The sequence below is a fragment of the Urocitellus parryii genome, chromosome 6 (assembly GCF_045843805.1).
Source record: "Urocitellus parryii isolate mUroPar1 chromosome 6, mUroPar1.hap1, whole genome shotgun sequence".
Classification (NCBI taxonomy): domain Eukaryota; kingdom Metazoa; phylum Chordata; class Mammalia; order Rodentia; family Sciuridae; genus Urocitellus; species Urocitellus parryii.
Genome location: NC_135536.1, coordinates 110,750,128 through 110,764,891, shown reverse-complemented (window position 1 = coordinate 110,764,891; position 14,764 = coordinate 110,750,128). Strand labels below are relative to the sequence as shown.

The window sequence follows — 14,764 nt, the reverse complement described above, 5'->3', positions numbered from 1 at the left end:
CTGCTTTGGAAGTTTGTTCATGTCTGTTTTCTGGATTTGTTATAATTACCTTTTCCCCCCACTCTTTTTGGTGTATGCTGGAATTTAAGAATTAGAAAATAAAAATAAGCATAAAATAAAAAATTACCTATAACCTCACCCCCCCAAAGTCAGCATTAATATTCTGCTTATATTATGCACACACTCTCACTTTACAAAAGAGATCACAGCATACAGTTTTGTGACTTGATTTTTTTCATTTTATGTAAAACATATAAAATAGAAATACTATTTAACTGTACAAATGACTGCCATCTCAGCACCGTCCTATGTAATGGATAGCATCACTCTACATACAATAATCCTTTTAGATTATAGATCTATTAGCCAACCAGGAAAAAGCATTAGGTGGGCACCAATAAATGAGCACACAAATTTTACAGAGGTAAATTTCTCATACTAGATTTATTTTAATCAATAAGCTACTTCAAAGAAATGTTTCAGAACATAAAAAGTATATTTAAAAGAAACATTTAGCTGTTAAGTAACAAGGTGTATTTTAAAAACATTAAGGTCCATTGTATTATTATTTTTTTTTTAAAGAGAGAATTTTTTCATATTTATTTTTCAGTTTTCGGTAGATACAACATCTTAATTTTTTTTTATGTGGTGCTGAGGATCGAACCCAGCGCCCCTCGCATGCCAGGTGAGCGCATTACCGCTTGAGCCACATCCCCAGCCCCGGTCCTTTGTATTCTTAAGTTTGCTAAAATTAATCTTCATTTATTTAGGAACATTTTATTCATTATTTGATTCTTCTTAATTTTATTTCTGAAACATAAAGATAGCAAAAAATATTATTCCATTAATTAAAAAAAAATTTTTTTTGGTTAACACTATCTGAAATCAAAAGATTTTTAAAGGGTGTTCATGTCTGAGACTTAGTCCTATAACTGGGCTGAGATGAAATTATTTTTTAACAAAACTTTGGTTTCATTATAAATGGTATGTTTATTTAGGATTTTTCTCCCCCATAGGTGTTTTTTTCTTTTTTCTTTTAGTTGTAGTTAGACACTATACCTTTTCTTTTATTTATTTTTATGTGGTGTTTATTTATTTATTTATTTTTATGCGGTGTTTGTCTATTTATTTATTTATTTATTTTATGAGGATCGAACCTAGGGCCTTGCACATCCTAGGTGAGCGCTCTACCCCTGAGCCACAACATCAGCCCCCTATAGGTGGTTTTGAAATTCAACTCTACTATACAGATTTGTTTTTAATTTTTTTTTTTTTTAGTTGTAGATGGACACAATACCTTTATTTTATTTATTTGAATTTTTTTTTTTTATGTGGTGCCAAGGATCGAACCCAGTGCCTCCTCACACATGCTAGGCTAGCACTCTACCTCTGAGCTGCAACAGCAGCCCCCTCTACTATTCAGATTTAAAATGCAAAAACGTTATCACTCCAAAAGAAAAAAATTTTCATTTTGGTGGTTTTAGAATTGAATTGACCTAGTAAGTTGACTAAATAGAAGGTAGGAAGGAAGTAACATCTGGTAAGCCTTATATGTGATTACTGATAAATTATCCATATTCCTAATGTATTAAATCAACATTTACAATGTAGAAATAACTAAAACATAAAGTACTTAATAAAGAGAACAAAAAGTGAATTTAAATACCTTATGGAGGACCACCTCAGCTCACTTCACTTAAAATGCACCAGGCTGCAGGTAACCATGTTAGTAAAGGGTATCCTTTCTTCCAGGCTAACATTCAGTGTTAATTCAGAAAAATCTGTAACCAGAAAGACAGTAAGATCAGAATTCTTTAACACCCTGCTGCCTTTCTACACTGACTTTTGTATTAGCACAATAATCAAGAGGATGACTGAATGGCATACATCTTCTACTTTAAGAGAATTTGTTAGACAAAATTTGGCCAAAACTCAGTTAGACATTGTCATCCAGGACAATTCATTTAAATATTAACCCTTTTGATGCATTTAAAATGTGATTAACAACCTAAATTTAAGGCAGATTTTGAAAAAAATTTATCTATTTTTCATCTGGGAATATATGGCTTTATTTCTTGAGCCAAATCAACTGAGGTTAAACTGTCTTTTCCCCATCTAAACATATATTTCAGAAAAGAAAGAAATTCTACTTAGGATTTGTAGTCTTCAAGCTAGACATATATCCATTTTTTTCCTCCTCAGACTGATTGTTGTATTTAAAAAAAATGTTAAAAAGTCTAACATTTACATAGGATTAAGTCTGCTTTCTTGCAGAGCAGTATTTTAGCTTCCACACTTTCACCATTACCTGTTACCACTGAGCACCTCTGGGTGGGCAGCACTCTACTAGATACCATTTTTCCACACCACTAACTCCAAATCATTATTCTCTATTCTAATGGCAGCTAAAGGTATATTTTTTTCTCTTAAGTATCCTACTTTTCATGTCAGCTGTTTTACTTAAGACCATAAAACCCATTAAGTATCTTGAAAAACTAGTTTTTGATCTAAGTGCAATGAAATAAAAAAATCTAATTTCTTAAATGCATATCTTTAACAAAAAATAAATCATTAATGAACTTTAATGTTTACAATTGGGGCTTTGTTTGGATAGTTCACAACTTTTACAAATGAGGTCTTTCTTCAAGAATGCATCTTGTTTTGGGCCCAAAATCACTGAATAATTTCTAACCTAATATTAAGAATATAGGGTAGTGAGAAGAGATTATAAAGTTCAAGCCAAAATTGAGTGCATTTTCAACACACAAAATATACAATTTCATAAGAATTCTTTATTTTGATAAAAGGAAGCACTGGACCTATGCATTAGCAAATTGTTTTAATATTCAAAATAACTTTCACTTTTTTTAAAAAAAATTTTCAGCGGATACAACATCTTTGTTTTGTATGTGGTGCTGAGGATCGAACCCTGGTTGCATGCATGCCAGGCGAGCGCGCTACCGCTTGAGCCACATCCCCAGCCCAACTTTCACTTTTTTTGAAGTGACTGTGTCAAAAAGACTCTAAAGATATGTTCAGTATACTTTGCTTTTTCAGTATCATTGAAAAAATTTTGTTTCACTTTGCATGATTTTTCTCCTAAGTTTTAAAATGGTATTTTTCATAATTGTATCACATATTTATGTCGTCAAAACTTTCTTCTGAATCATAAAAGCCATATATGTTTTCTTCTTAAAAAAATGAAAACAGGTGTAGTTAAAATGTTTAAGTCAATGGATTTCAACTTTAGCTGTACCTGGAGAACTTTACAAATTATTGATGTCCAGGGCTGGGGATGTGGCTCAAGCGGTAGCGCGTTTGCCTGGCATGCACGCAGCGCTGGGTTCAATCTTCAGCACCACATACAAATAAAGATGTTGTGTCCGACAAAAACTAAAGAATAAATATTAAAAAATTTTCTCTCTCCTTTAAAAAAAAAATTATTGACGTTCAGGCTCTCCCACCAAAAATTCGGATTTACTTGGTTGGAACAACAGCACTTTAATAGCTCCCCAGATGATTGTTAAAGACCACCTATGCCCTCACCAGTCCATACTTCAGGGCTAACATTTGGTTCTAGACCTCTTTATATGTCCCAGTCTGTGTTTTCCTATAGTAAATAACACTACAATTAATAGTGTTGTTCATAGGTCTGTTTGCACATGTCTGGTGTCTGATTATGTGTGGATATTGTGACTAATGGAATGGCTAGGCTAAAGCATGTGCTCTTTTACAATTCTAGTGGATATCACCCTCCAGAGGCTGTACAACTTTACACTCACACTGGCAAGGTGTGTGGTTGATTGCCTATTACCTCATACCCATACCAGCACAGTGACACTAAAGTTTTTTGATCTTTTGCTACTCTGACCAGATAAAAATGGTATCTGCATAATTAAAAAAAAATTTTTTTTGGTAGTTGTAGATGGACAGCATGCCTTTATTTTATTTGTTTATTTTTAAGTAGTGCTAAGGCTCAAACCCAGTGCCTCACACGTGCTAGGCAAGCACTCTGCCACTGAGCTATAGCCCCAGTCCCTACATAATATAAATTTGCATCTCTTTTTTTTTCTTAATATGGGTAGGGCTAAACATTATTTATGTATGTATGTATGTATCTATCTATCTATCTATTTATTTATTTATTGTAGTAGGCATTGAATTCTACCACTCTCAGACCTATATCCCCAGCCCAAGCACCTTTTAAGAAACTGTTCAAATTATTTGCCCATTTTTCTATTAAGTTATTAACTTTTAAAAACTGATTTAAAAGTGTTTTTGTTGTTGTTTTATAGGGAATATATCCGTTTTCTGAACATGGGCTATAAATTTCTCCTCCTAGTTTGTCATTTGTCTTTTGTTTTGCCTCTGGCATGTTTTGCCATGCAGAAATTTTTCTATTTCTAAAACTGACTTTCAATCTTTTATAGTGCCCAGGTTTTATATCACACTCAGAAAAGATAAGGCATGATTTTAACTGATGGCTCATGGAAAAATTCTTTCAGTTTTTTTTTTTTTAAGGACTTTCACAGTGTAGCTATATGCACAGAGTCTTCAATTGACAGGTTTCTATTATGTCTGAATTAAAATATATTTTGGGGAGAAGAATAAACATTGTCTGGAAATAATTTTGAAAGATATTAATGAATAAAATAGAACGATTTGTATTCCCAGGAGTAGCTAATTAAGGTCTTTGAAGTCTTAGACTTTGTTAAAAAACTATCAGATTTGTTTTCAAACAATCCTGGCAATATCTGAATGTAGTGATTAAAGACCTATGTACATAAGAGACAACTGTATCACAATCTGTATGTCTGAAAATACAAGTTTATAGATGCTAAAGGAGGAGGACTTAGTAGGCCAGCTAATTATACAACTAACATGGGTAATCACTGAGAGAGTATAAGAAATTTTAACCCTTACTCTAGTCACAGAGAAGACACCAGGACAGAAATAACACAATTTCAAAGAGTACACAGTGTGGATTATGAACTAGCATTTCCATCTTATAACCTATTTTTACACCCATGTCCCTACTGCTTGACCTCATGCGATTAAAGTTCCTCTACCCAGGATAACGAGGAAAAGCACTCTTTCATATGCTGGGCATGTTGGCACCTATAATCCCAGCAACCCAGGAAGCTAAAACAGAAGGATCACAAGTTTGAGGCCAACCTCAGCAACTTAGCAAGGCCCTAGAAAATAGCAAGACTCTGTCTCAAAATAAAAAATATAAAGTATTCCTGGGTTTAGTTCCTAGTACAAAAAAGAAAAAGCACTCTTTCATGATTATCAAACTCTGAATTTTTCTAAGCATTACACTGGCACAAATATTTGTCTGTCTCCCAACCCCTTTATTTCTAAGAATAAGTTTGTTTTGGCTCAGCCTGGGTAATTCAGTGAAACCCTCTCTGAAAATAAAAAATAAAATGAGACGGGGACATAGTTCAGTAGCAGAGTGCCTCTGGGTTCAATCTTCAGCAATGCAAAAAAAAAAAAAAGTCTGTTTACACTCAATACAGGAAAATTATTTAAAACTAAGCACAAGAGCTGTAATAATGATCCCTTCCAGAAAAATTTAGTTTATTTTCACTTGGAATAATTTATCTAAATAGATTACAAATCATCTTTACCAGGTTTCTGAAAATTCAGATGGTCTACAGGTGAACTGTCACTCAATTGCCAAATTGTTTTAACCTTTTTCTGACCGCTATTTATTTCCACTCTCCATTTCTGTGGCTTTTCTCTAAGACCAAGAGGGAAAAAAAAAAAAACATTAAAAGACAAAACAATGAACAGCTATTTCCTTTCTTTTACAGTCATTTAGTGAAGTCCTTATGGGATAAACACTGAAGAAAAATAGGTCATAACTCCCATTTTGAGTGCAATCAGGAGAGGAAAAGAAATAAGAATATAAATAACAATAATAGAGAAAAACTGGGTAAGAGGACAAGAGAAGCTCGGAATCTGACTCAGAATGGGGAATGCAGAGTTGAGGAAGAACTTCAGAGGTTACAGCATTTGAGCTGAGTATGAAATGATGAGTTAATTAAGCAGACAAAATCTAGGAGGAAGAAATGACACAGGCATAGGCACTGAGGGGTGAGGGTGAGACATCTGAAGAAAGTCAATGATAGCATCTCTGACTCAAAAGGGAGGAGGGAGGATGTGGCATCACCTGGGCCAGAAAGGTGCAGGGGCCAGGCACAGGAGGCCTTGAAGACCACACTTAGGCACAGGAGCATTGTCCTAAAGGTAACAGGGAGTCATTTAAACAGAAAGATATCACAAAAGAGTGTGAATTTTAGAAGATAACTTTGGCAGCAACATTGAAACAGAAGATTATGTTGATAGAGAGAAAGGTTAGGAAAGAGGATTTTACCAAAGTCCAGTATGAAAAAGACAGACATAAAGAAAGTAATGATGATGGGAAGAAAGGGCTGAATTCAAGAGGTACAAATAAGATCAGGACTTTATATCCATTTATTTTATTATTTCAATTTCTTTAACTGGTGACTTGGTAATCATTTAAAGGAGGGAGTGCAGGACAACAATTAGTGGAGAATAAGTCTCAGGTTTCTATTTTAGGTATTTATGGATACTAATGATGGTCACTTGAAAGATGAAATGCAGAAGGACAACAAAGGGGACTAGGGGCTCATTGTTGTTTTAACATTTTATTAATTTTTAACCAAAAATGTATGTATTTATCATATACAACATGTTTTCTATATATATACATTGTAGAATGGCTGAATCGAGCTGATTAACATGTACATGTACATGTAAAATTTATTCTAGCATTTTTCACCTAATACATAGGTGCCAGGTTGTACAACAGCTCTTAGTACTGGTTCAGAATTAGATTCTAGACTAACTACATGACCCTGAAGCTGGAGATTCACATCTAATAGGCATATAGAAATTTAGGTCTGAAGCTCAGAAGAAGCTGAAGACATAGATTATGAATTATCATTAGCCCAGAGAAACTGTTCTGGTGAAAACTCACATCTAGGAAGCAAGCTGACCAATAACTTAAAAAAAGAACTATTTTCAGTCTTGGGAGTGGGCCAGAGAAGTGAAATTAAAAAGTTAACACAGAATGCATGTCACAGAAACTAAGAAGACAGGTTTAAGAAAAGTATAGTGCTAAACAACAAATAGCCTATGGGTGCTTACTAAAGGAGAAAACTGATGGCACACAAGGAGCAAAAGAACATTCTTTTACTGAAAATCATCCACTGATTTTGGCAATGAGTGGCTCTTGGGGACCTTCACCTGAGCAGTTTCAGGGGAGAGATGGGGGTTTGTCTAAGAAAGAACTAAATAGAGGGGGGAAATTAACAGTGGCTGTAGTATGAGAGAAACTTCAAGTATTTTCTATGTGGAGGGAAGAATCAGGGGAGACCATCACTTGTAGCAAACTCAGTGCCCAAGTAGATAACTAACCCATCACCATAGCCTCCCCAATCCCACATTCTCCTTTTACTCCCACAGCCATATCCTTAGCCTTGCCACTCTCCTGATCATTCCGCCCCCGCCCCCCAATCTGTCATTTCCTTTCTGGCTCTACTTTCTACTTTCTTTTGTGAACAATTTCAAATTGAGAACAAAATGAAGAATTAAAGGCTTGACAATCTAAAAAGAGCTGATATAAGGTCTGGGAGAAAGAAAGGGGAGGACTACTGAACTATGGTCAGAGAGTGGGGCACTGATGCAGGTTTCAGAGGAGAAAAGGTTCTAGATTATGAGGTTCCCATGGTATAGACACCAAAATTGCCAAGAATCGTGGGTGGACTTAAGGTAGAATCTAATTATTAAACTGCTTACCTTTGGTATAAGTTTTTTACAGCAGCTGGTCTAACTGGCAGCTGAAAAATGTGTTGCTCATCAAGAGGATTTTGTTTATAATATTTTATGCAGGATCTAAAAAAAACAAAACAGGGCTGGGGATGTGGCTCAAGCGGTAGCGCGCTCGCCTGGCATGCGTGCGGCCCAGGTTCGATCCTCAGCACCACATATAAACAAAGATGTTGTGTCTGTTGAAAACTAAAAAATAAATATTAAAAAAAAAAAGAGTTTAAAAAAAACAAAACAAAAACCAAAAACTCCTTTTGGAAGACTCATTTGGAGATAAAACTTTCCTTAGATTATCAGAAATATTTTATTGAGTACCATCTACCACAAAAGTACAAAATGAACAGCACCTTCCCAACTAAGGTTTTATTTTTTTTAATTAAAAGGAAATCTCAACATCCCCCTACTTCCTTCTTTCTTTCTCTCTTTCTCTTTCTCTCTCTCTCTGTACTGGGTATTGGACCCAGGGGTGCTAGGTCAATCACTTTAAAAATAAATTAATAATAGACATATTTCTCATAAATATAAAAATATGCTTAATATGTTTACGTTGAGCCCAATAAAGGCTCAAATCAGGACAAAGAGGTATCAGAAACATAAAAACTAAGAGGTAGAAGAGAGACAACGACATGGCCTCCATGGTTTTCAGAGTCTAGAGTATATGAGTTAACTTGATTATACTACAGATTTTTAATGAAAACAATTCTTTTAGGTTCTATAAAAAGTAACAATTTCAAACCTTTCTCTTTAAAATTGAGGCAAATTCTAAATTTGGAAAAGGCCCAATGGTTTATTTACTCCTCATTTGAGGGCTCTAGTACATGTAAAACACCAGCAATACATGTGTACGGATTATTCCAAATTGTTTTTAGTTCTAACTGTTCAGAATCTCTAACTACAACAATCCAACTACAGAGGTCTGGTAATACTATCTGATTTCATCCAGTTGTCCATAGAGATGGCTGGTAATGATTGGTCTGACTCAGATTTATAGGGATGTAAAGAAGAGAAGAAACAATATTTATTAAGCACTTATTATGTGTCAGTGACCTTATACACATTATATAATTTAATCCTTACAGCACACTTAGGAGGATTATTTATTTATTTATTGACACTGAGGATTAACCCAGGAGTGCTTAACCACTGAGTCACATCCCCAGCCCTTTTTTATATTTTATTTAGAGACAGGGTCTTGTTGAGTTGCAAAGTGCCTCTCTAAATTGCTGAGGCTGGCTTTGAACTTGCAATCCTCCTGCCTCAGCCTCCTAAACTGCTGGGATTACAGGCGTGTGCCACCATGCCTGGCTTTACATAGGAAGTTTAATAATCTCTGATGGATCTAATGATGCTTTTCATAGAGGAGGAAACAAGATTAAGTGAGAGGAAACTTCCTAAGGAAGTTAAAAAGTGATAAAACCAAGTGTTAAGTCTGAGTATTCTGGATTTAAAACCCTTTCCTTCCTATGATAGTGACCTAGAACCATGCTAATCTAAAGACAGGGTGAACAAGTTCTATCCCGACTGGCAATAAAAACTACATATTTTGGCTGCAGTTTTTCAGAAAAGAACACCCACGTTCCTTCCTTCCTTTCTTTTCAGACTGGGGATCAAACTCAGGGCCTTGTACATGCTAGGCTACTGCTCTACCACTAAGCTACACCCCAGCCCTTTAGATTTTATTGAAATTTTATTTAGTGAAAAAGTTGGCCAGGCTTGTGATTCTCCTGCCTCAGCCTCCCAAATAGCTGGGATTCAGAAGAGAAGATGTATCTATGAAGTAAACAATAAATACTTACTGTGTTAAAGAAAAGAGGAGCTCATGTTGAAGTTGAATGAAAAACATGCAACTAACTATTATTTCTAGAATATGGTGAAGTTTTTGAACACGATTAACCTGTTCTTGTATCTCCACTGATGAAGAAATGAAGTATTCCTGGAATGAAAAAAATATAAAAAAGGACTGAAACTGACCAAATTATGCTATATACATATATGATATCATGGTGAATTTCACCTTTATCTATACTTTAAGCTATATCTCCAGCCATTTTATTTTATTTTTTTAGTATTTTTTTTAGTTGTAGATGAAGACAATGTCTTTATTTACTTGTTTTTATGTGGTGCTGAGGATCAAATTCAGTGCCCCACACATGCAAAGCAAGTGTGTATCTACCACTGAGCCACAGCCACCGCCCCACCCCTTTTTGAGAGCAGGTCTCACTAATTTGCTGAGAGTGTTCTTAAACAAACGATTCACCTGCTTCAGCCTCTCGAGTCACTGGTATTACAGGTGTGTACTACCATGCCCAGCTCCCACCTTTTTGTATATCTATAAAGCACCAGTTAAAAACAAAACTATAAATAAGTACAAGGAAGACCAATTAAGTAGAGGAAAGGGAATGGGGGAGGGAGGAGGGGAGGGAAAGAGGAAATGGAGTGGGGATACTGAAGTGGAGCAAATTATATTCCATGCATGTATAATTACATCAAAAATGAACACCAGTATTATGTATAATACACTAATAAAAAGAAAAAAGAAGGCTGAATGTTTTCTCTGATAACTGGATACTGATCCATATGGGGGGAGCATGGGATGAATGGAGGAATTTTGATTGGGCAAAGGGGAGGGAGGGTGGGGGCCACGGGGGTAGGAAAGATGGTGGAATGAGATAGACATCATTACCCTAGGTATATGTCTGATTGCACAAATGGTGTGATTCCATGTACAACCAGAGAAGTGATAAATTGTGTTCCATTTGTATACTATGAATTGAAGTGCACTCTGTTGTCATGTATAACTAATTAGAGCAAATTTTTTTTAAAAAGTGAAAAAAAAATAAAAACAAAAAAGAAAAAAGTATAAGCAAAATAGAGAGTTAAAGAATAAGCAGAATCTAGGGCTGGGGTTGTGGCTCAGCGGTAGAGTGCTTGCCTAGCGTGTGTGAAGTCCTGGGTTCGATCCTCACACCACAATAAATAAATAAATAAATAAAGGTACTGTGTCTAACTACAACTAAAAAATAAATATTAAAAAAAAATAAGCAGAATCTGTTACGTGTGGTGGTGCATGCCTATAATCCTAGCAACTTGGGAGGCTGAGTAGGAGTATCGAAAATTTAAAGCCAGCCTCAGCAACTTAGCAAGGCCCTAAGCAACTTAGTGAGACTCTTCAAAATAAAAAGTAAAAGGGGCTGGAGATATGACTCAGTGGTTAAGTGCCCCTGGGTTTCATTCCCAGTACCCCTCCCCTCAAAAAAGAATAAGTAGAATATTTGGAAATATTCTCTCTATTCCTAACACAACTATAAATAAAGTCTTCACCAGGACTACTCTAAGCAAATGGTTACACATATTCTCTAGTGAAGGCAAATCACAGAACTGCTTCACCAAGGGGCCCAGTGGGTAGCCAATACCACCCACCAAGCTTCCCAGATGGAATGAATGGCAAATCCATACTTGCTAAATTGATGTATCCACCTCTAAAAATAGTAAACCTGAAGTATTAAATAATTAAGCATGTGTTTTCTTGTTTTTTTTTTTCTTTTTTGGTACCCCCAGGGATTTAACTTTAAGGCATTTAACCACCAACCTACATCCTCAGACTTTTATTTTTTTTAATTTTGAGGCAGGATCTTACTAAGATCCCTGTTTAGACTTGTTTAGGGCCTTGTTAAGTTGTTAAGGCTGGCCTCAAATTGTGATCCTCTTGCCTCAGCCTCCCAAATCACTGAGATTATAGGTGTGCACCATCATGTCAAGCTAAGCAAGTGTTTAATAAGCTCCCACTTTCACTTGTTATTGATAAATTGGTACAATTTTCTTTTCCAAAAGAAATTCCAGCATCATAAAATGCTCAGATCTTCTAATCCCATTTCTGAGAAGACATCCAAAGGAAATGTAAATATGGTAGGCAGGATTTGACAATGGCCCCCAAGATTCAAGCCTCCAGGAGCACACACATTCCTTTCCCTTGAGTGAGGTAAGAACCTGTAAATACCATGGAATTTTAATGCCATGATTAGGTCACTAACTGACTATGAGTTAATCAAAAAGGAGATTATCTCTTGGTCATTATAACGACCAGATTAGGGAAGCCCTTCAGAAGATAGTAAAGTCTTAGAGATGTTTTGCTCACTCTGAAGGAGCTGCCACACTGTGGAGAGGGCCATGTGGCAAAAGCTGAGAATAACCTCTAGGACCTGAGCCAAAAATTGAATACATGAAACTCACAATAGCTAAACAATGGAACCAACTAGATATTCTTCAACAGATGAATGGATAAAGAAAAAATATGGTATATATACACAATGGAATATTACTCAGCCTTAAAGAATGAAATTATGGCATTTGCTGATGAATGGATGAAACTGGAGACTATCATGATAAGTGAAATAAGCCAATCTCAGGAAATCAAAGGCCTGATGTTCTCTTTTGATATGCAGATGCTAATTCAAAATAAGGGGTGGAGGGCTAGGGAAGAATAGTTACTCTGGATTAGGTAGAGGGGAGTGAAGGGGCATAAGGGTAGGAAGGATAGTAGAATGAATTGGACATTATTCCCTATGCACATATATGACAACATGACTGGTGTGACTCTACATCATGTACAACCAGAAGAATGAGAAATTATACTCCATTTATGTCTGATGTGCCAAAATACATTCCATTGTCATGTAGAACTAATTAGAACAATAACAACAAGAAAAAAGAACATCATAGTTGGGCATGGTAGCACATGCTTATAATCCTTGTGGTCAGGTGGCCGAGGCAGGAGGATTACAAGTTCAAAGCCAGCCTCAACAATTAGCAAGGCCTAACAACTTAGTGAAAGCCTTTCTCAAAAAAAAAAAAAAAAAAGTGCTTAAGTGGTAACGGTGGGGAGGGGGAGGAATATGTGTGTGTGTGTGTGTGTGTGTGAATTCTTTGCAAAATGATTCTTTAATATAAATGGGTTGATAAATATAAAATAAACCTTCTTTATAGGGATGAAGACATTCCCTAATAATTCTAGATAAAAGTTATAGCAGCACATTTAAAAAAATTTTTTATTTTTTAGTTGAACACAATATCATCTTTATTTTATTTATTTTTATGTGGTGCTAAGGATCAAATCCAGGGCCTCACACGTGCTAGGCAAATCCTCTACCGCTGAACCACAACCCCAGCCCATATAGCAGCACATTTACTAGAGCAGGATGAAAACATATATCAGTATCATCAATTTGTAAAGTATGAGAAATGACATTGAGTAGACTAGTTTCTCATTTGTCTTACTAGACAGTAATAGTTAAGGTATTGACTGTCTTTTTCATGTTTCCTAGAGCACATTACAGACACTTACAGATAGAATGACAAAACAAAAGAAAAACCAATTTTAGAATTAAAAAAACTCACCAAATGATTCAAAGATGCAAGTTCCTGACCTATGAAGAAAAAACACATATATGCAAATCAGTTTTAGGAATTGCTATTACATGTTAAGGAACCCCAAGCAAAACTTTCCATAGTTCATACATGAAAGAGATCATCAAGCTAAATACTTCCTCATAAAAGACCAATTTTTCTCACATTTTACACCATAAATACATACTAATACTATTCTAAAACTGATCACAGCTTGCTCCAATAAAAAATCACCAAGTATTGGGTATTAAAATAGCATCTCATAAAAGACTTTTTAATTTACTAAACTTGCAGAATCTCAAATGTTTGAACTATAAGCAAACAAACAAAACTATAGTTATAGTTAATTTGATATCTTTTTGAATGGCTCACAGGAGAGAAATGCTTGTTTCACAGTGAAGGGGGGGCGGGGGGGGGAGACGATGACCAAGACTACAAATGACTAGAGGCAAGTAGAAAGATAAAATGTGAAAATATCTATGGATGACAACTGGACATGCCTTTTAATGTTTTGAGCTGGGAAAGGAACTTACCTACAAAAAAACTGATATAATCTTTTTTTAGTTTGTCCAAGCCAATTTCCAAAAGCATTTGAAGTGGAATAGTCCCACTGAGAGAAACTGTGTCCATGGTTCCATGATAAGACTGATGAATGAGCTTACTTAGTAGACTGTTACTCCCACTATGGAGCTAGAAATCAAGAAATTTTTATAAAACCATCCAAATATGCAAAAGAGAAGTAAACTGCATAAGTTAAAAATTATAAGCTTTCATTCTTCATCTCCAGACATTACAAATTGTTTGAATATGTCAGTTTCTAAACTGTCTTTTCTACCTTAATTGTTGAAAAGTTCAAAGCCACTCAGAAGAGTTTAAACTTACCACCCCTAAGTGATAAGCTTAAGCTGTGGGAAAACTCTATTCCTCAATAGCCTGTGCATATATCATAAGGAATTCCTTTATGGCTATGATATCCAATATAACTTGATAATTACCAATTAAAAAGAACTGTGAAATTAAAGATTTAATGTGTTCCAAGTGCTATATAATTCATTTTAAACATATATAAAATATTTGTCATTTTCCCACTAGTTTCTATTTATCTCTATTTTAACTTTTATCACAATCTTTTTGCATTTTCTTTTTTTAAAGTAGTTTCACATTTTGCACTTACTGTATACAAAAGAATTTTACTTGTAAACATCTTAAAAACACAGAAATTCTTTTTTTTTCTTTTTAGAGAGAGAGAGAATTTTTAAATATTTATTATTTAGTTTTCGGCAGACACAACATCTTTGTATGTGATGCTTAGGATCGAACCCGGGCCGCACGCATGCCAGGCGAGCGTGCTACCGCTTGAGCCACATCCCCAGCCCACACAGAAATTCTTTTTTTTTTTTTTTTAAAGAGAGGAGAGAGAGAGAGAGAGAGAGAGAGAGAGAGAGAGAGAGAGAGAGAGAGAGAGAGAGAATTTTAATATTTATTTTTTAGTTCTCGGCGG

General features: G+C 35.3%; 1 protein-coding gene across 1 annotated transcript in view; it reads right to left on the bottom strand.

Annotated features, from left to right (window-relative positions):
- Positions 1-23: 23 nt before the first annotated feature.
- Zwilch (zwilch kinetochore protein) overlaps positions 24-14,764 on the bottom strand; it is a 33,686-nt gene continuing 18,945 nt past the window's right edge. Inside the window, exons 13-19 of the mRNA XM_077799931.1 lie at positions 13,797-13,953; positions 13,255-13,283; positions 9,657-9,793; positions 7,831-7,926; positions 5,634-5,746; positions 1,667-1,781; positions 24-77 (exon numbers count right to left, since the gene is read on the bottom strand). Coding sequence (XP_077656057.1) covers positions 1,693-1,781; positions 5,634-5,746; positions 7,831-7,926; positions 9,657-9,793; positions 13,255-13,283; positions 13,797-13,953 — 621 coding nt within the window. The 3' untranslated portion in view covers positions 24-77; positions 1,667-1,692. The remainder of the gene's footprint in view (positions 78-1,666; positions 1,782-5,633; positions 5,747-7,830; positions 7,927-9,656; positions 9,794-13,254; positions 13,284-13,796; positions 13,954-14,764) is intronic.